The sequence below is a fragment of the Desmodus rotundus genome, chromosome 11 (genome assembly GCF_022682495.2).
Source record: "Desmodus rotundus isolate HL8 chromosome 11, HLdesRot8A.1, whole genome shotgun sequence".
Lineage (NCBI taxonomy): Eukaryota > Metazoa > Chordata > Mammalia > Chiroptera > Phyllostomidae > Desmodus > Desmodus rotundus.
This window is the reverse complement of record NC_071397.1, coordinates 15,101,352-15,124,222: the sequence shown is the minus strand read 5'-3', so window position 1 is coordinate 15,124,222 and position 22,871 is coordinate 15,101,352. Positions and strand designations below refer to the sequence as shown.

Sequence of the window (22,871 nt, the reverse complement as noted above, 5' to 3'; positions counted from 1 at the left end):
TCAGCTGAAAACTGAGTGTTATTATAGCACCTCCCCATAGGACTGTAGTGGATTAAGTGACATACTACATGCTAACCCCTTCATGTGTTATAAGTATTCAATAGCAGAGTGCTGTTTTTCTCATATTGTTAAAAACCCACAAGCTGTTTGACATCTTTTCATCTTTCACAGTTGGGTCAGGACACAGGAAAAATCGGTTTTAAGATGAGGAATTTTCTTATTTCAGAGAATCAAGTATAATTAAGTTTTCCAGCATGGATATAAATCCTTACATGAATTACATGAATAGCATTCTTTCCTTGGTGGCTGATCTTCTCTTTTTTAATGTGAACAACACAGTTTAGTCTTCTTGTCTAAAAATAAAACATTGCAGAATTATAGATTCTGGATCCCATAGTAAATTTTGTAGAAAATATTTTTTTATCCCTTTGTCAATTTTAAAAGAGCACATTTTAAGGAAGGAAGATGGAGGTATGATAGGAGTTCCATTATTAAGATTCCTTTGTTAAGATGTCAGGGAGTCCTTGAGCAATATTTGTACCTAAGAATAAGAGGTGTGATAAAGGTGATCTTTCTAAAATGACTAAGACTGCCAATTGCCTAAGTATACCTTTTAATTTTCTCAAGAATAAAATTCAAATTTTTTTAGCAATGAGTATTTTTGAATTGTTCATGAAACTGAAGTCTCCTATACCTGATAAATTTAATTTTAAATCTCAGTTCTAGCAATTATCTATCATCTATCTATCTATCTCTCTATCTATCATCTATCTATCATCATCTATCTACCCCTCAGAGACCTAGCTTCCCCCCACGCCAGGAAATCAGCAACCCCCCAGGAAGCAGAAAACAGTGGTCCAGACTTGACTGATGGTCAGAATGTCTGGAACTCGGCTGGCTAAAGATAACATCTTCATCCATGTGAGAGAAATATGATCAGGCATCCTCTGGTAAGTACCCCAACCAGGGATCAAACTCATAACCTAGGCATGTGCCCTGACTGGGAATCGAAGCCACGGCCTTCCAGTACACAGGACCACACTCCAACCAATGGAACCACCATGCAGAGCAGATGACATCTTGACTGAAGTTATGTTTTAGCTCCTGAGCCCTAAGGTAGAGCAAACTCCCAGATACTTTCTTATGAGACCAAACAGAAGGATGTGGGAGCAAACTTCAGAACTGTGCTCAAGACCTGAAAAATGATTTATTACCCTTACCTCATGTCTAACCAATCAGCTCCCAACAGGACTCTGAACACCCAAACCGCCTGTGTCTTGTAATTTGCCCAATATAACCTGTACCCTACACTCCATTAGGGAGTCAGGGCTTTAGAGCATTAGCTTTGGTATTGGCCTCCGTATTGGCCAATTCAATATTAAAACTGTTTTTCTTTCTATACTGCAAACTCTTGCTCATGCATTTCGTTGAGCCAGTGTGTGCAGGCAAAGAGACTCAAAAAAAGTTGGGGTCTGAGTGACAATTCTGTTGATTTTTCAGGCCCACTCCCCATCTTGTTCTCGTTAGAGTTAAATCAAGCCATACTCAATTTCCTGGATGATCCATATTTGCTTATCTCCCTAGTCATTACATTTGCATCTTAGTGTTAGTGTTTTCCAGGGTGGGAATGTAACCCAAATAAGAATAGATCACTCTCAGGGATAAATAAAGAAGTTGTTCAGAACGTGAATCTAAACAGTCTGCAGAGTGAAGTCCAGCAGAGACAAGCAGACCCAAGAACTGGAGAAAAAGCATTTGGGTGTCTGGATCTAGCCTTCCATGAAGTCAAAAGTATCCCATCTGAATTCCCATCTACAGATGACAAATACATAATTTTTTATTTGCAACAGTACTCAATTACAGACTTTCATTTTTCTAATTTTTTCCCAAATGGCCTTAAGTGGGGAACTCTAAATTTAGTGTTTGTAAGACTACCGGAAGAAACCTGTTAGTGACAGATTTGGGTCTGTAGTCTTAGAATTTATCAGTTAACCATTTTAGGAAAGAACCCTGGAATATGTATTTTTTAGCCAACATCTCATGCATTTCTTATACATTTGAAGGTTTTCATACCTTAAGGAGAACTAGCTAGAAGGATTAATAGATTATAAAATTTAATAATGCTTGAAAAACATCAATCATAATGCCTGATGCAAATATTAGGTCTCTTTTTATCCCCGTAAGTATATATTCAGTTAGTATTATTTGCTTTACTCAATCAGATTACTGAAAATATGAAATCAATGACTATTTTTATAGAGATATACTTCTGATCAATACTTCTGGTTGTCTTTACCTAACACTCAACACCAGTACACCCTAACAAATGATCATTGAAATTAATGACTTCATTTTGTACCAGGCTCAGGGCAGCTGTTCCACAATCTTTGAATGTGAACTTCCACTTCTCACTGCTGAGGGCTGCCATGGCCTATGCCATTGTACCACCTGCTCAGCAATCACTCCCAGCAGCTGCTCTCCTTGCTTTGGCACCCTCTGGCTGGCTGTCTCTGCATCCCATCTGTACTTCTCCTTGGCACTGCTGAAATTGTGGCACATTTCACTCTCCGCTCCTAAACAGAGGAATTCCTCAGTCATTTCTCCTTTTAGATTTAGAAAAGCCCTTTGTGGAACATCTATAGAACGGACTTTAAAAATCCCTTTTGTCTCACACTTGAAAAGTTCATACTATTAATGAGTTCTTAAATTTGAGGGGGATTCGGTCTTGTTTGCCTCAGCAGAAATACAGAGCTTCACAAATGCAATTTTAATGGTACCTGGTGTTCAGATAATAATAATCATAAATAACAATAATTAAAATAAAATAATTTTATTGTATGTATTTATTTTTAATATCAGTGGTAGTATCTGTTTTTACAAATATTGTCATTATTGAAACACAACATTAGAGATTTATTTCAGGATTTTCTATTGTTCTTCCCAAAGGAGAGAAACCAAATACTTAAAATAAGTCACTAACACTTTGTTTCTAAGTTACTCTTTTCTGAAAGTTAAAGCCCATATTTTCATTTGAGTTCTAGATGTTAAGATCTCGAAGTACTACTACTATTGCTGCATAATTTACATAGGGCAGCCTCTCCATTCTCCAGGGCTGATGGAGGCTGATGGAAGAGAGGCCATTGGGGAAGTGCAAGGGAGTATGCCGTACAATACCTCCAGCTTGGTGAGTTAACCTCTCTGACTAGAGGTCCAGAGGGAAAGATTCACTTTCCCACAAACTATTCAGAAACTGGGGAACCCACCTCTTCATCCAAATGTGTTTTGTACCAATAATCTACAAGGCTCATAGGTTACTCAGCAAGACTTAAAAAATTTTGCTTCATTTTGCATTTCTTAAATTGTTTAACATTTCCTAATTTCTGTCTCTCTTTCTTTTCCCTGATTTTCTAAGTGACTGCATCTTACTGACCTGTTGTCTCCTCTAATGAATGTGGCAAAATATCTGACCTGAAATATAAAAGATGAAATGAACTGATGAGGTGTAAGAACCGATGAGTTAAAGAAACAGTAATAGATGTTGGGTAAAAGAAAAATTGCACCTAATACTTGCTGAGAAATAGGGAGGAAAACTGTATTCAAGGCTTTTAGTAAGGGTCAAGACTAGACTATATTTCAAGAGGGAAGAGCGATTGAACTCAACTCTCAAAACAAAAGGCAGAAGGAGTTTTAAAGGGTGGCATGAGTTAAATGAAAAGTACTGGAGAATCCAGGAGGTAGGTTGGTCAGTGTGAGTAGCCCGTCTGTGTTAACTAATTATTGCTTATTGAAATGAAGATCCTACCCTCCCATAGCATCCTGGAGGCTGAGACACTATTTCTCTTGATGGTTACAGTACAAAGAATAGTTCCGAAGTCCTTGAAAAAGACATTCCTGGGTTACAGAAGGTCCACATCTCAGGGAGGCGGAGAAAGAATTTATAATTCCAACTTTTCTAAAGTAAATGTTCTAATAAAAGTGAGGAAAGGGGCCTGTAGTCAGGAATACCATTCAACTCATTAATATGCTTATGATTTATGTTCTTTTCTTTTTATGTATTCTACTCCATTAAACAATAATAATGGGTTATGCCTCTACTTTTTATAAGCTTTCCAGGTTGTCAAATCTTGTTTGATTCAGCATATATTGGACATTGAAATGAGAAGAGAAGATTGGTCTCCTTATAATTTGTAACTTTTCAGTCACGAATTGTACTACAAAATAACAAATAAATTTATAATATACAATACATACACACATTATGTTTAAAAGAGACATTTTAGATAAAACAGGTTCACAAAAATGAATACTGCAGAAATCAACAGCAAAAATAAGAAGTCCCATCCCAATCATAGTAAGAGTTATGGACAGAATAATAATACTAGATGACATTTTCAAAAATATGTTTTGCATTTTGACAGGGCTATTTTAATATACTGATCTTAAAATAGACACATCGACTTTCCCTCTCCAAACACACACAATTGAAATGCCTGCACTGGAAAGGCTACAGTGACATGTTTGCTTCGTGTGAGAGCAGATATGGGCACAGTTATGAGAGCATCAAGGTGGGTATAGGGTTACCCGACAAAGAACTGGGACAGACAAGGAGGCTTCCTGCAGCAGAGAACCTTAATCATTAACCTAATCTCAATATGCAACAGCAAGTCTGAGTTCCTTTCCTGACCATAAAATATGCTAAACACTTGTGTGGCTTGTTTTTCTCTACATCTCATTAATGTAGGCACATCCAACACAATGAATAATATTGAGCTGAGTTACCGAGACCCCAGATTATTTCACGGGACTCACTCTTCTAAGCAAAAGGCCTTTCTTAGAATCTGCTGGTATTATTAAGTCCATTGCATGCTCTTCGTGACCAATTTACAAATTAACTAGAAGTATCACCCTCACTACAAATATGTAAGAGAGAAATGGTATTTTAAGTTTTGTTTCATTTTATTTATCTGTTTTAAGATCATATGAAGTGCTAGAGGAGAGCATTTGAAAACCTAGACTCTGAAGCTTAAGGGCCTGGATTCCAATTCTGTCACATCCTAACTCTGAGATTTTTTATTTAAACTATTTCTTAGAGCCACAACCTATTCATCTGTAAAATAGAAATAATAATAGCTCCTACTACCCAGGAATATTGTCATTTTTCTAAGTGGATTAAAAAAAGATTTATAAATACATTAAGAAGGATTTTCTCCTCTCATATCAGCAGAGAAAAGTGTTCCATTGCAGATCAGAGGGTGGGCAATCAGCATGGTCTAGAATCGTTGGTAAAACTAAATTATTCACCTTGTGAGAGGCTGAGGCAGCCTTCCAGATATCCTCCGCAAATGTGTTGCTCTTTAAAAAATATGTACTGAATATGTGCCATACTCTGGCAGATAGAGGATGACTCTAATTATTTGTATAACCAGATTACTAGGAATTAGTGGTTTTACTATTGATTTTGATTATTGATTGAGGTTTTTGTCCAGGCTGTGATGATGGAAATGATTTCAAAGTGATATCATGCAAAAGAGTCTTTCTGCTTGTGGTCTGAATTTAAAATGGAGCCCAAATTTATCCAAGGCTGCGACTCATCATCTATATTGTCAATCAGCATCCCACACTGATGAGAGTAATTTACTATTTTAATCCAGTAACAGATGGTTCACTTTTGCTCATTTGGCATATCTGCCTCCTACCTGCTGGGTCAATAAAAAGCACTAGACACAGTCAGAGGGTACTGGGTTCACAACTTGAAAACAGGACTATCATGGTTTTGTCTTAAGTAATTCTGTGAAGACCAAAAGGCAAGAGGTGAGTTAAAAAGGGGCTCAGATTTAACTTGAAGTACAAAAAAACTGAAAGTGTTTTTCCTAACATTTATATTCAAAATCAAATGCCTTTACTATTTTCAGGTTGTTATTTATGGATTGAACTTTTCTGAGAGAACACTTCTTTCAGGAGCTAATGAAAAATGAACATGGCAATTCCCAATAATGTTAGAGCTAAAAATGTTATATAGTTTCCTAAGGCAAGTACCAATGCCCAATGCTATAAATAATGTTTTTAAAAAATGAACTCGATTGATTTCAGATACCTGGAAACACTCAGAAGAATTGCAAAATTTGGGAATTGATTTGAAGTAGAAAATAACTCCCTTTATTACTCAAGAACAGAAAATAGGTTTCATAAGGAACTGAAGTTGAGAAATTAAAACACACGTATTTGCATAATTATGTGTATCAATAGGTTTTCTTGACCTTGAGATTGAGTTTGGCCAAAATCAGGTGTGTTTTATTCCCTCATCGCCCTCTGCAGCATTGCATGAGCTGCTTGGGTTCCTAAACCCAAGGCTCCTTACCACACAACTCTTTCACGTTCCAGCTTCTCCTAACTCCCTTCCCCTCATCTATTCAGAATGTGTTAAATTTACTTACCGACTGGTTACTACATTGTCCATTGTGACTTTTTTTAAGATTGTATTTATTTATTTTTAGAGAGAGAGGAAGGGAGGGAGAAAGAGGGGGAGAGAAACATTAATGTGTGGTTGCCTCTCATGCACCCCCTACTGGGGAGCCGGCCCACAACCCAGGCATGTGACCTGACTGGGAATTGAACTGGTGACCCTTTGGTTCACAGGCCAGCACTCAATCCACTGAGACACATCAGCCAGGTAGGTCCCTTTTCCACTTAAGTTTTAGGCATGATGTTTAAGCACCTTCACTTCTGAGAAAGAAAGGCTAGACTGTTTTTGTATTTTAAGCTTCCTACGATGTCTTTCTGAAAGCTGAAGAGAAATTGCAAGTCTTTCTTTCAGCTGGATTTAGGAAAAACTGGATATAGAGTTAAAATGGAATTGGGGTTAAGGTTTATGATAGTGACCTCAAGGAGGCTTCAGTAGTCCTTGCCTCTTGTTATTTACATCCTTGTGTGACTGCCTTAACAGAGTCACAGCTAGTCTCTCTGATCAACAGACTGCCATAGTATGTGACTTCCCAATCTTTGTCATAGTTCTAGTGCTCTTGGGTCACTTTGGGGGAGTAAATAACCGCCCTGTTGTAAGAATATTCAAGCATCCCGGTGGAGAAGCTAATCAGGAGACCAACAAAAGGGTCCAACAAACAAAGAGAACCAATTTGCAACTGAAGAATGAGTCCTATTTGGAAGCAGTTAAGCCATCAGAGAGATAAAGACCATTCATTTGGTTGCAATGAATTACAGACTCTAGGCCAAAACTGCTCAGTCCAGCCATTGCAGATTCCTGATTCGCACAAATTGTGAAAGGTCATATTTATTGTTTTAAGCCAGCAAGCTTTGGTATAATTTATTTCAAGAAGTAAAGACTAAAACGAATTAAATACAAGAATGTGTACTGATTTCCTTTTCAGATTAGAGAAGAGAGAAAGAGCGGAATATGCTGTCCCAAAATGTACCACTTTAGCATGTGGATTGTTTCGAGTGGAAGACAATTAAGACCCAGCGGACTCAGAAAGAGCTTTGTGCCTCTCCATTAACTGCCTAAAAACATTAGGGAGAACCTGTACCAGGAAGGGAACTAACACCAGAGATCACATTTTATATCCGAAAGGCTTATCTGCATGAAACTCCGCTTTTACCAAACAGCTGCTCTTGTACTCTTCCTGTGAATTACCTTCTCCCCTTGAAGCCCCAGACCCCTAGACCTTTCTCCTTCACCCAGGATGGTGTATTAATGAAAGCCTTCAGTGCCTGACCACCTGAGTCTCATATTCTTATGGGGCTTCCACAGGTAAGAAATTTGTTTGTCTCCCGTGAATCTGTCTTATGTTAATTTATTTATGAAGCCAACAAAAGAACCTACAGGAAATAAGGGAAAAACTCTAAATTGTAGGACAAAAGGAGAAAAATGTTCAAAGGGCTGTGATGTTCAGGTTTTTTAGAATTCCGATTCAAAACATAGCTTTGGCTTTATTCTGTATGTGACAAATATTTGAATTTCACATAGGGTCTAGAGAATTTTTAGGTGGGTGGGCCCAAGTTGCCAGGCAAATTTAGAGTTGTTGAGGCCTTAAAGCACAGACCTTTGCAGCATAAATACAATTTCACTGAGTGGTGTAAATGTTACAGAATGGTCCCATTTGGGGAGCCCAGGTATCGTTACTGAAATAAGCCCCCTCCCCCAGGATATTTCTGTACTATGGTTCTTCTTGCCTTCCACCAGGTGTTAGGAACTGTGGCTCTCAATGCTAGAGTTTGGTGAAAAGGAAGGGAACTATTTACTCAAAAGAACACAGGTTTAAAGGGCAGAATGTCACCATTAAATTTCAAAGTCCTTTTAAAACACCCACCAACACGCACAGTCCTGCCTTCCCCCTTTGCCCAGTCAGGCCCATCGCAGAACGGGCCAATCAGAACTGCTGTCCTCCAGAAGAAAAAGAACAGAAGTCTGCAGCTCACTTCTCCTGGTTCCCCCCAGCAATCCATGCTGGGCTGGGCAGGTCTCCCACAGTTCACGGCACTATCAGCTGTGTTGCCACAATCTCCAATTCTTAATCCAAAACCACGAGGCACCTCTTTAGGGCCCGCCAGTGAGAGTCCTTTCACCACTTTTCTTCCAGCATGGTCTTGCATAGTCCCTGTCCCTCGTGGTGGCCCGACTTTTAGTTTAAATCCCAGTCTGGAACCTCCTCTGAACCTCATTGCCGACTCCTTCCACAATTGGCTACATCTGCTAGCACTCCCGTATTCACTGCCTTTCTTGGCTTCCATAGTTAGTCCGGGCACATGTGGCCCTGTGGCATGACCACACCATCTCCAAGCTCTTGCACAGGTGCTGTAACCAGGGGAGCTGCCTGCTAGTTACATCATGGGTCAGAGTCATGCCTATCTCCTCCCTAGTTAGCCTGCTGTTGATGTGCAAAATAACTCCCAATGGCCCTGCAGCAGGTCACCCATTCCCCAGCCAGGCTTGTGAGGGGCTCTCAGCCTATACCCCAGCACATAAAGAGGCAATCAGCCTCAAATGGACTGATTTGGCAACAGTTACTAGGTTGAATCTTGCTCTCAAGATACTATAGCCATAATGTATACAACTGTTCTTGCACATGTATCATTTTCAAATTATATTTAGCACATAGATGCTGTTTTTTTCCTTTATTTTGTTTATTATATATTTGTGTTCTAAAATTTTTGGTAGCCAACCTCTAGTTAAATAATTGATTTTCTTAAGTATTTGTTACTGGCGATGTTGGCTCTTAGTTCCTGAGTTCTGCAAAGAAATAATTCAGAGCCAAGAACTCCAATGCAAGAGGAATTTATTTAGCTTGCAAAGTAAAAGTACACTCAAAGAGAAAATTCAAGTACACTGCTCAGAGAGTCACCTTGACACTTTAGAAAGAATGTCACAGAAGCAGAAGAAGTGAGCTAGCTGGGCTGTGTGGACTCAGGAAACAAGTTAAAGAGACAGAAGGAGGGCCCTTGGAGACAGGTTCGGGGCAGCCCAGGACAAGTGACCACTACCCACTGACCCCCTGGTTGCGAGTCTCCTGGGGAACCTGAGAGCTTAGGAGAAAAAAAGTGAAGGTACGTACCTGAAGAAAGAAAGTATGGGCATGCTCTAGAGAGAGAGCATGCACTGGATTCTTTTTTTTTTTTTCTCTTAATTTATTGATTTGAGAGAGAGAGGGAAAGAAACATCGATTTGTTGTTCCACTTTTTTATGCTTTCATTGGTTGATTCTTGTATGTACCCTGACCAGGTATCAAACCTGTAACTATGGTGTATGGGGATGATGCTCTAACCAACTGAGCTACCTGCCCAAGACCTATTATCTGTTTTGTAAAGAGAGGAATTTTACAGGTGGTCTCAGGGGAGGATCTCAATGGAATATTCATCATTTTTCCAGGGGTGTGTGAGTGTGTGTGTGTGTGTGTGTGTGTGTGTGTGTGTGTGTGTATGTCCTTTAATTTGCTAGCTCATCAAAGTGAGCATACAGGGCAGGGTTCTGGTCTCTGCTGATTGGTTGGCACCAGAGCAGGGGGTCAATTGTCATTGCAGCTGGTCCCAATCTCAGTTATGGTGTCACTTGTCTGGTTTTTTTTGCTTCTCTTGGCCTGGAGCTGAAATATAACTGAAGCCTAGATGTTATCTCCAGTTTGACCAAAACTCGGTCTCTGTGGTCAACAGACCTGAGGCTTTGTTCCTGAGATTATCTGATGCTGATCAGAACCTTATTGTCCCCAGGGTTTAAGTGTAAGGAAATGGCTGTGCATGGGAGGAGGCAGGCGAATCAGGGTGCTGGATGAGGCCAGTTTGAATCAGCTGTCTGTCTCAGTTTCCCCATTCCATTTGCCAAAGAATATTCCTGGCTTCTTGCTATCCTGCTTCAGTTTTATTTTATATGCATATATTTTAACAAACATGATATGCTTATGAGCACATTATTCTTCAGCTATCACCCAAGGGTTTTCTGGGATAGTTCCAATCAAAAACATTCTATCATGTTGTTATATCATATGTTAGACCAATGTGTCTTGGTTTTTGGCTTTAGGGGAAAAAAAGCCATTTCAGATTACTTCTTACTATGCTAAGAACCTTCAACATAAAAAAGAACAATGTATGAAAATAAGAGAGATGTGAACAGAAGCAGCCAACTGGCATCCATGCTTGGGCTCACATGCAAATCAAGTTATTTTTTGCTTTCAAACACTTCCCGATTTTTTTAAAACCATATTTGAGGCTGGATAGGAACTCTATAAGAAAACATCAATGATATAAATACAGACAGCATTGTGTTGGGTAGAGCAATGCCAGGAATTGACAGGACCAACAGATAAAACCAAAGCAATTAAGTTTCCACAAACACTTGACTTGGTGTTGAATCAACACTCATCTTGATAAACAGCAGTGTGGCAAGCATGAATGACAAATCATACATTTCCAATATATAAACCACACTGGTTTGATGAAGTAACAGAATTCTTCTCCAGCTTTCTTTTTTATAAGGTGGGAGAAAAACTAAGTTGTTCAGTAATTTGTGAGTTTTCATTCGGAGATCATATGCAATTCTCTTTCTGTAAAGTGTTACATGATTTACAGATGAGCTTTGGCATGCTCCCAGCTTCATACTGTCCCCTTCCAACAACAACAGCATTCTTATGGCGATCAGTGAGCGATTTTAAATGACATTTAGTACTCCCATCCCACAGGCTGTTTTCCGGGCATTCATTAAGAGCTCTTTGGCAAGGCCAGAAAACTGTCTCAAGAGCCTCCAGTCTTGCTGTTATGTTTTTATGTCACACCCCAACCTGAACAGCACAACACACAATATCTCATGAGTATACACTCTTCACCTCATTTTCTTGTGCTCCCTTGTAGATAGTCAGTTGACCTTTCTCAGGAAAGACATGGGAAAGCTTTCATTAAATAATAATATCTTCTTTCTTCCAAAGAACAAAGGCATTATCCAAAATGTGGAGAAAAAGAAAAAGATACAGAGACTTCAATATAAATGGTGATACACTCGTATATACATGGCCATATGCTCATATATAAATGGCTATATATTAATACATCCAGACATGTTCCAAGTTTTCAGAATAATAAGTGAAAAAAATTGATTATATCTAATTTTGAGTGATTTTTCTATTTTCATATATGATTTCTGTCTGGGGGACAATGTTCTTCATTTTTAAAAAGTCCTATTTATCATTATCTAGCACAAAGGATATCTGGAGTATGTAGTATTTTACTATTTAGTTTAAAATCATTTTAGTATTTTCAGACTTTTCAAGGCAGTCAGTTGCTTCCACATTACTTCTGGACAAAGTGGTACCTTGCAGATAGTTTTCCTATTGTACAGAAAGTTCCTCAGGGAAATGGACTCTTTATCTTTTCATTCCCAGAACCTCAAAGCATCTGGTGTTTACAGTGCCATTTCCATAAATGCACTGTGTGTGCTATATGGCAGGTATTGGACTGCAAACTTCATGAGACTGTTTGTTTGCTTACATGTTTGGCTATTCTATGGGTCCTCAGTGTATAGAAGATAGCATGGTCCATATTAATGCTGCAATAAATATTTATTGAATGGATGCATCCCTGCACATCATAAAGCTGATAGATTGCCTCTCTCCTCTGAACCGTGGGGTCAATTTTTTTTCAGACCTTTTGCTATCTGATTATGGCTCCACTGAATCGTGCAGCTAACCTTTGCATCTTGTTCCAAATGTGGACACTTAAGAGCGGTGAGGTCTACTGAAGACATTGCCTGGACCATAAACCAGAAATGCATTCACAATCATGTTTAGTAATCATCACAAGCTCTAGATTTGCTCTGATTATCATGCTCCCAGGCCCTTTGTACTATAAATTCCTGGCTCTCTTGCAAGCACGTTTCTTGCACTGACTTCCTCAGAGAGCGAAGCTTTCCTGTGCAGTGTTGTTCAAAAGCGAGAGCACAATGTGTACCACGTATCTGGTTCTCCTCACGACACTGAATTTTACAAACTATGTCAACTTGGGTAAGTTATGCAATATCTTTGAGTGTCGGGTTACTTATTTGAAAGGTGAGATTAATAATACATGACTAGTTGATAGCATCATTATCATGTTAACTAAGAGATCTGTGCAGTCTTAACACCATCAATTATCATCTAAGTATTAGATGTTTCCATGCTTTTAACAAAGGGATTGATGAACTTGGACATACTAACAATTATGAAGGACTATTACTTATTCAGATGATTCTCATGGACTTCTTGCACTGAAGCAGATTACCGTGGGGTAACATAGATCTCGAAGTGCCAAATGGGCATCTTCTCTTTCGTGAACTATATGACTGTTCCAAAACAAGCAGACTCACACTCAAGCAGGCAGGGGCCCAGTCTTTTTTTAAAACTGAAGGTAGGGTATTTCCAAATCCTACCTTGGAGAGTCGCCAGGCATTTCATGGATTGTCCTAAATCAGGCAGCTGTGTACAGGGACCTGTTTCTGCATTCTACAATATCACATCGGCTTGTTTATGTACACCGGTGCCACTAGTCATCTGTCTTAACTACATACAGCATTGCAGTAAGTCTTGATGCCTGACAGTATAAGTCGTCTAGCTTTATTCATTTCCAAAGTTTCATCCATGCTGAGTCAAGCTTCTAGAAGAAAATAACTTTATGATTTGTGACTTTGAGATGACTGGAACATTTTTCAATGGGATGGACACACACTGCACGTGTGTACAGAAAACATACACATACACACGTGTGCAGCACAAGTGTTAACCAGAAAGAGAGATAAGCTAGGCATATTTAAACTAAGAACTTTTGTTTAACAAAAGATAAAATTAAAAGAGCTCAAACAATAAGCCATGCACACAGAGATGATATTTGCAATATATACATTTGAGAAATACTTTATATCAAAAACATGTAATCAATTCCTGCAAACCAATAGGATACAGTCAAGCTAATTACAACAGTGGGCAAAAGATTTGACAAACTTCACAAAAGATGGTAACAAAGTGGCTGATAAACACATAGAAATGTATTTAATACCATTAGTCATTAGACAAATACAAATTAAAGCTTTGATATGCATATGATTACATAAACATAATGTATAAAATGATTTAAAAAAAGAGAAAAAGACAGTATACCACATATGGGTGAGGACATGAAGCTAGTGGAAGAAAAAATACATAAATTTTTATAACTCCTTAAAAAATATTTTAGTACCTACTGAAGGAAAACATATGTATACCGTATGACCCAATGATTCTACTCATGTGGGTATATTCAAAAAAGTGAATAGTAACATGGACAAAGAGCCATGCATAAGATGTTCATGGAAGTTTTATTCACAACAGTTCTAAACTGAAAAGAAAATGGTCAGTAATAGAACGAGGAGGTGACTTATATTGTGCGCACCCAGCAGAATACTACATAGCTCTTAACAAAAATGAACCTCCCATGCAACCTGGTTGAGTATCACAAGCCTAACCTCAAGTGAAAGAGGCTAGATACTAAAAATATAGATATTTTTAATTATATGAAGTTTCAAAACTGATAAAACTAACCCATAGCTACAGAAATCGGAATGGTTCTTACTCTTGAGAGTTACTGACTGGAAGGGAGAGCGGTGGTCCTCTTGAGTGCTGACACCCTCACATGATTGCTTTCAGTGGTGGTTACACATGTATATATATGTTCGCAAATTTATCGACCTGTATGCTTAAGATTTACGTACTCTACAAAACATAACTTAGTAATGTTTGAATGGACAAATTCCCTGAGACAAAGAATATAAAAAGATGGAGAGCATTTTCCTTGTAGTGTCCATTCTTATGAATTCCTGGGCTGGGACCTGGAAGGAGCTGTTCTTCATGTAAGTGCTTTCTGAAATGGTCACGGTGTAACAATTCAATACATCAGAACACATACCTAAGGGATGCCAGGGGGCAGTGCTCAATTCTCCTCAGGTTTTTTTTCTCATTTTTGATCTTTCCTTGTACTAAATATATCTTACAAAGTTCCATGTTCTGTTTACATGTTAATAACAATACAATATGAGACATGAAAGTACATTTAACTCATCTATCAAGTTTCTGGTATTATTGTCTGAAAATATTTTAAGAGTTGGCTTAAAATTGCCCACTGTGTACGGAATAAGTGAAGTGGGGACTGGGGGTGAAGTCAGTTGGATGACACCTCTGCTGCTCTCTGATACTGCTGTTCAGAAAAGCTTCCTTTACCTCAGAACAAGCAACTCTGATTTTTAGGTTACAGGACCTACTTAGTTCCTAAATCTACAGTCCTCCAGGTGAAGGGGAATCATTTAGACTGTCCCAGAGGCTTGTCCGTGGTCTAGGCCCTGGGACAAATCCTGTCTTAATTCTCTAGTGAATAAGCCTCAGTTTGGGTCCCCACAGCCTCTACCCTGGGCCCACTTACTTTTCTACCCCCGCAACCCCCATCACCCTCTAATCCTCCTCTCCAGCTCTAATCCCCATGTCTGCCCCTTGGTTATTTCCGCAGGATTTGCTGGTTTCCCTGGTGTTATCCATCCCTCCAGTCCCACCTTCTGACAGTCTCCGAGGGCTCCCCCAGAGCCCAAAGGCTGTAGTTCCATAAGAGTTCTGAGCCAATAGTCCTGACACCTTCGTAATTACCTGAATTTAATCCTCATTCCCAAATACTTAACGTACTACTGATAGCCAGGTATCACCCTTTAACTTCATGTTTCGACTCAGTTGCTCCAGTGGGCATTTGAACAATGTATTCGTAACATTACTTAAAGAGAAAAATATTAACAGCCTAAAATAAAATTTCAGCTAAAATTTTATTATGTAAATTAAAAGTCATTCACATTATCAAAATAAGGTTCATAATAAATCATGATAGAAATTCTGGGAAAAATAACAAACAATATTTTGTAGAAATTGTGTGTTTATGTGTAAATCTAAGTGCTGAATTTGTCATAAAGGTAAAAAAGGACTTAAAAGACAAAATCTGAGTTGTCAATGCCAATGATTTAATTGATATGAAGCAAGCAATTTTGGGGGCATAATTTAAACCTCCTTAATAGCTTTTTTTAGGTATAATTGAGGTACATGTTATGTACATGTATGTACGAGGTTCATACCCATGAAAACATTGTAATATTTAAGACAATAAGCATACACACCAACCCCAAAAGTTTTCCCTCAGAAAATGCAACAATAGATGTTACAGCCAGCCTCATAATGGGGCCTAACTTACATAATAACACTTTAGTGAATATATACTCATATAAATGTGCATATATATATAATTGTATAAATAACAAGATAATAAATATTAATGTTTACATATATTAACCTACTATATTTCAGTAAGTCTTTTTATTTCATTTTTCTTTAATTAACTCAGGGAAAAATCCTGTCTTACTGCAGTTTTGGAGGGTTAAGTAAGAGAATAGGGTGCCTATTTCATTATCTATGTCACAATATTATACATTTGGGGGTTTAAGGGTATGTGCCATTTTGGAGGTGAAGAGAGAGGAAGAGAAGGAAAAAGGTGGCTAAAGAATAATAAAGAAGAGATTGTTTACATGTGCATGGTCCCTGAACAAAAATAATTTACAGAATTCTCCTGATATCAGACACGTTCGGCAGTGAGCAGGGGAAGCCTGAGAGGAGTGACAAGCCACATCATGTGTTTTATTCTGCACACATCATTTAATCTGCTCTTGAAAGTTTTCTTTCAGAACCAAACTGTTAGCCTTTTTGCTTATCACTTAGCAGGGTGGATGGACTCAGAAATAATCCGGGCAGATTGTAAAAAAAAGGTACCAACAGAATTTAATCACCTATACTTATTAATATCTTAAAGCAACCTCCACTGAGTAGAAATAAAGGAGAGGCTATATTAACTGATTATCCTGACTCCCAGTGACAACCATTCTTAGCAGAATAATCAGATGTTATAGAATGTCTCCAAAACACGTACATAATTTACTCGTACCAAGATCACACTTCTTCTCTATGGGAAATAGAGAATTCAGATCTAATCTTTCTGTGTTTTTATGTTATTCCAGATGCTACTATAAGAAATTACTATAAACTTACTGTCTTAAAACAATACAAATTTGCTGTGGCTGGTGTGGCTCAGTGGATTGAGTGCTGGCTTGTGAACCAAAGGGTCACTGGTTCGCTTCCCAGTCAGGGCACATTGTGTGCGTTGAGGGCCAGGTCCCCAGTTGGGGTTGTGTGAGAGGCAACCACACATTGATGTTTCTCTCCCTCTCTCTGTCTTTCCCTTCCCCTGTCTCTAAAAATAAATGAATAAAATCTTAAAAGAAAAACAAAAAAAAATACAAATTTGTTATTGTACAGTTCTGGAGGTCAGAGGTCCCAAAGGGTCTCACTGGGTTAAAATCACGATCAGCAGGGAGAGCCCAGGGGGATTCCATGTCCACTCCTTTTCCTACTTCCAGAGGTTGCCCTCATTCTTTGGTGTGCATGGTCCCTTCTCTAGCCTCAACCTTGGCAGTGGCTGGTCAAGTCTTTCTCATGATTCATCACTGACATTGCCTCCCTCATTCACATTTAAGCACTTTTGTGATTACATTGAGCTCCCATGGACAATCCAGGATAATCTCCCTGTTTTAAAATCAGCTGATTAGCAATTTGAAGTCCATCTGCTACCTTAATTCTCTCTTGTTATAAATGTAACATATTCAACAGTTCCAGGGATTAATACATTAACTCCATTATTCCTCCAATCACAGGTCTCACTTCTCCTCTTGATCCCAGTGACTAATATATTAAATCTTGTTCTGATCCTGCTGCTTTCTTTTCACAGAAAATGCAAATAAATGTAAAAGCGGTTTTTAAAATGTCTTATTACACAACTTTATCTCAAGAGTTGACGGTAATCTAAAACTATGTTACTTTTCTTTCCAGGAATGACAATGAAACGCTTCTTATTTTTGGCGGCTGCTGCTGGCTTTCTGCCTGTTTTGATTGTAAGAGTATTGTGAGGTTTATGTATTTCATAATTACTTCTTGGAAGAAATAAGAGCTAACCTTGTAGAAGACTCACCTTGTTACAGGCACTGTTGTGAGGACTCTATTACTCACCTAGTTCTCACCATTGACCTGTTAGGCAAGTGCTAGTCTTAATCCCATATTACAGAGAAATGTTAAGTCACGTAGCCAAGGTTACATAACTAGGAAGTGGCAGAGCCTAACAGTAAACTTAAGTACTTTGTTTCTGTGGGCTCATGCTTATTATAGTCCTTCTGGATAATTAAAAAAAAATAATGAAACTGAGAATGTAGGGCAGGAATTTCTTATTTATAATTCATCCATGTGTTTTCCATGACTAAATGGGGGAAAAGAAACACTGTTTTGTTTTTACTTGGAAAAGGTAAGTGTTCCATTAATCTAGATCATATCACTCACAGACTCTTCCTTCCTTCCCTCTGATTCTCTGCCCATTTACTCCCCCAATGTAGAGGAAGGATCTTCACATTTCACAGTAAGGAAAAGCTAAGCTGAAGCATAGCAATCATTTCAGAGTGCGGGAGGTTTGGGGGTAGGGGACGGCAGACAGTGAGCAAACTACATTTGCTTTAAGACCTAGTTAATGCTACACTAGTATAGGCCACTTAGCCCACGTTCTTGGAGACAGCCCGGCCCAGGTTGACATGTGAAAGAAGGAATCAGTATCACATACTGATATCCAATACTCTCCAAGAATACAAAGAAAAAATATGAAAGGGTTGAAGGAGTTGATAAAATGGCATGTCTATATTCTATAGGCAGATAGTTATTAGAACATTTACATGTAATTTGATAAACAATTTGCATAGAAAATTAAGAATTTTAAATGAAAACATGAGTATAAGACAAATAGAGCCTTTCAAACACATGAATCTCAGTTAAAGTAAATAATAAGTTGTTTCAATTTGTAATCCCCCCAAAAGCATGTAATACTCTCCATTTTAAAACTCCAGATAGAAAGTAAATAGACTGGTTGCCAAGGCTTGAATGTTATTTTAAAATTCTCTTCAATGTTAAACTTTACTGGGATACTAGACATCTAATTGGACAGATTTTTTTTTTTTTTTACTGAGATATAAAGTTTTCCATGAGAATCTGGTAAATGATACAGAATGTGGTCTTTGAATAAAAAGTATAGGGAGTGGCAAGCAGGTAACTAAGCTGGTTTGATCTTGTTGAATGTAACTAGTGATTTCTCTGGTGATTAGGACATGGTGCCTCAGCTCTAAAGGGTACATAGACATGGCTTGGTAGAGCAAGCTGAAAGGGCTTACGGACAAAGGGGCAGGCTTAGGCAAATATTCTCAGCAGTGTGGGAACTGGCACATTGGAATAACAGAAAGAAAATCACTGAGACTGAAGCAGAGAGAAGGAAGGGAGCATGTCCCAAATAGAGCTTGGGAAGTCAGCAGGGTCTTCTTAGGCTCAGTTAAAGATTTGGTTCTTTCTAAGACTTGTAAATGGTTGAAGACTTTCAGTAGAACGGTGACTCCACTGTGTCTGTACTTTGAAATGTTTACTCTGGTTGATGACTGGAGAGCAGACTGTGAGGGACTGGATAGGGCAGTGAGAGGGAGGATGTAGAGATGATGGGCCATGTGCTAAGTCTGGGAGGCCAATAGAAGGCCAGGCTATAGCCAGAGTCAGTCCAAGTGAAGGAAGAGAAAAATGAGACCAGGAGAAAGATGAAGAGAATGTGTCATCCCTTACACTAAGAAAAAGACTTTTTACACTGACAGCTTAGTCAAAGGACTTAGCTGCCAAAGACCAAGTAGAATGAAGATGTTTAAAGAATATATTGAATTACAGATTGAGTTTGTTGGTGACTCGGGGCTGTTTGGGGTTTCATAAGATGTTTAGCAGAATCACTAGCCTCTCTCCACAATATGGCAGAGTTCTCTCCCTCATCCAGTCTGACAACCCAAAATTTCTCTAGACATGGTCTAATGCCTAGTGGGAAGAGAGGGAAGTTGGGGAGGGGGCATATCACCACTGGTGCAAACCCACTGTTTAAGTGGAGTAAGTGAGGAGAGGGTGAATGTAAGACTATGTTACTTAAACAGCAGGGGATTATAGCAGCCAGTGCTGGCATCCTTTTCGGGAATTTCGATAGGAAAAGAAAGTAGAGAGAAAGGACAATGATTGAATGGGGAAGTGAGATAATTCAATAGCTTCATTTACTTATTTTAAGACACAAGCATCATCATCATGAATAAATGCCAGTGAGAAGGACCAACACAAAAAATGGTTGCAGATAAAATGGAAAGATAGTGAGTAATAGGAGATTTGGGGAGAGGTGGAGGAGAGTGGACTAAATAGCACTGGTTGTGAAATGTGCTTTTGAAAGAATGAGCTGTTTTTACTTCTTTGAGGAACCCAACACAATTTTCCATAATGGCTGTACCACTTTGCATTTTCACTAACTGTTATCTTTTTTCACATCATGGTCAACATTTGAAATCTTTTGTTTTTTAATAATTGCCATTCAAAGAAATGTTTGTTGATAGATATTCTATTGTAGTTTTGTTTTTCATTTCCCTGGTGAATAGTGAGGTTAAGAACCTTTTCATGTACCTGTTGGCCATTTCTATGTCTTCTTTGGAGAAATGTTTCTTCATGTCCTTTGAGTAATTTTTAATAGGGTTATTTTTTGTGCCACTGGGTTGTTGAGTCCCTTATATATTTTGGATATTAACCCCTTATGATATATATGGTTTGTGCTATTTTCTCCCATTCCATAAATTGCCTTTTTCATTTTATTGTTACCTTTCCTGGGCAGAAACTTTTTAGTTTGATATAACCCTATTGGTTAGTTTTTGCTTTCATTGTCTTCTGAACAAAGGGGGCCACATGACAAGCTCAGGGGAGGCCTGTGTGGCAGCCCGGCAAACTCAGAACCTAACGTAACCACAAAGGATGGCGTAAAGTTGAAAATGCTCTAAGAGCAGGCTGTGGCAGATAGTCACATCCTAGTCTAGAATCTGACAGAAGTCCATCTTTACCTCAATAGAGCCTCTCCGTTGTCTTTTTGCATCTATGATAACGTACCTTGGGAATGTCAGATTTCCTTTTTTGGGACCCCTGCAACCACAGGCACCTCACCAGAGGGCGACCACAAATCCCCTCATTGGTACTGTTACTGTGTTAATTGTTAACTGTCAACTCTCTTATACCCTCCTGTATAAAAGAAATATGTGTCTACCACTTTACTTTTTATCCAATTCCAGAGGTTTCCCTGCTTTGCTTTCTCCTGTGTCCCTAATCTATCACCAATAGATTTCATGTAACTCACTTATGCATCCTCTTTTGGTTGTAATGAATAAAATAAGGTGCATTACTGCCCTTCTCCAGAGCATTTTCTCAATCCATTGAGGTTTTGCTTCCCTACAATTGTCATCAGTTTGGCTCAAATAAACTCATACAAATTCTCTGTAGGTTTGAACATTTCTAGTGTTGATAGTCTCTGCTTGCCAAGACCAATAGCTGCTTTTCACCTGTGTTTTTGGCCAGGACTTTTATAATTTCAGGTCTTACATTTAACTCTTTAATCCATTTTGAGTTGATATCTATGTATGGTGTAAAATAAGCATTTGGTTTAATTATTTCATATGTGGATATCCTGTTTTAAATTTTCCAAGAGGACAGATCTTATGCTAAGTGTTTCTTCCCCACCCACAAAATAATAATGAAAGTTATAACAACGAGGGTGGGAAAAATCTTTAGGAGGTGATGGATATGTTTATGGTCTTGATGGTGGTGAGGGCCTCCTGAGTGTATACTGATCTCAAACTCACTGAGATGTATACATACAATACATACAACATTTTACACCTTGATTATACTTCAATAAAATAGTTTAAAAAACACAGAAGAAAGCGTGACCTATTCCATAGTACCACAAAAGATTTAGCTGCAGTCTGAAGAGAAGTTGAAGCAGCTGCCCTCTGATAGCTTCTCTCCACTGAAGAAAGTGTGACGTATGGGGAGAGGCAGGTGTTACTAGGGTGGAGCACTCAAGTGCTCTTATAACATTGTGTAGGGAGGCAATGTGACCTGAGCAGGTAAGTGAGCAGAACTGATGAGCAGAATTAAAGGATAATTTGAGATCAGAGGTTCTGATAATAGTTACGTCTGACATCTTTTGGCCAATACTCAGCTGACTTAATGCAGGCAGGGAAATTTTTGGCCCCATCCAAAGGTGGGGTGTTCCTCTAGGGGGAAGGGCAGGCAAAGGATTTGATCTTTTAGCAAGACAGTTGTTGAAATGAGGGTACACGGGTAGAAAAGCAAGAGAAGACAAGAAAGGAAAAATAGAGAAAATAAAGAATGAGCTTGGTGGCTAAGAGAATGCCTGAACTTAGCAACTGGGAAGACCAGGTGCTTGACCAGGTGATTGGGTAGGGAGGTGTGGCCTTTGGGAGTGATTGTGAGATACAGACTGTGACCGCCCAGGTGGAGAACTGAAGAAGTTTGTAAAACAGGTTTAATAGAGGAAGAGAACACAGGCCTGAGACGTCCACTAGAATGATCTATGTGGATGCTGAGCCCCTCAAGTGGACTAAGTCATTAGGTGGACAAAATGAATTTGTTTCAGGAGACCCAATGTCTACAAATAAGAGGAAATGACAGGAAAATTGTCACAGGAGAATAAATACTCAAGGATGAGGTGGTATTACAATAAAGCTAAGTGCCATTAGTTTTCTTGGAGAAGGGTTTTCCAGAGGAGCAAGGAGAGTTATAATCTGGCAGTGATAAGGGGATGCTTGGGAGTCACCGACCTCTCCTCTAGCCTAGACCAGAGCCACCTGCAGTATGAATGGAAAACAGCACCAAAATAGTGTGTTTTGGAGAAAATAATGTTCCCATGGAACAGCCTCTATGTAGGTCTTCTGAATGCCCATATTTATGCCTTTTCTCTATACGCCAAAACTGGAGTTATAAAATAAAGGACATTAACTACTTCTATATTTGAAAAAGGTATGACACTGGATCTGATCTATTCAGAAACTATATTGATAGTCCTATAGTAGTTGAGGAATAAATCGATATCACTCAAATCACACTATATAACTTTTATCACTATTTTTAAAGGATATGAATTATATGTGATGTATCATAAACACAGAAAAGCTGCTCTTTATTGTGATTAATGTTAACCTAAAATATTAAGGAGTGATTTTTCTTCTTAGTGAATCATAGGATAAAAGGTAAACACATTTTTTTGTTCATGTAAATTCTAGATTATAGCTGATTTGAACCCTATTTTATACTTACAGATGTAAACATTAATGTTTTCTCATACAAATAAGACAAAGATGTAAATTCTGAGTTAAAGAGACTTGAATCTTTGTACTTGTA

At 38.5% G+C, this 22,871-nt stretch overlaps 1 protein-coding gene across 4 annotated transcripts in view; it reads left to right on the top strand.

Annotated features, from left to right (window-relative positions):
* The first annotated feature begins 7,383 nt into the window (after positions 1 to 7,383).
* The window catches only part of CRISP1 (cysteine rich secretory protein 1), a 33,835-nt gene continuing 18,347 nt past the window's right edge, over positions 7,384 to 22,871 (top strand). For 2 of the 4 annotated variants that reach the window (XM_053913900.2, XM_045193206.3), the window contains exons 1-2: positions 12,389 to 12,497; positions 17,412 to 17,473. In XM_053913900.2, coding sequence (XP_053769875.1) covers positions 12,437 to 12,497; positions 17,412 to 17,473 — 123 coding nt within the window. In that variant the 5' untranslated portion in view covers positions 12,389 to 12,436. Of the gene's footprint in view, positions 7,766 to 9,384; positions 9,559 to 12,388; positions 12,498 to 17,411; positions 17,474 to 22,871 lie in introns of those variants that run through there. The other 2 variants (XM_053913899.2, XM_053913898.2) reach the window with 2 other exon arrangements.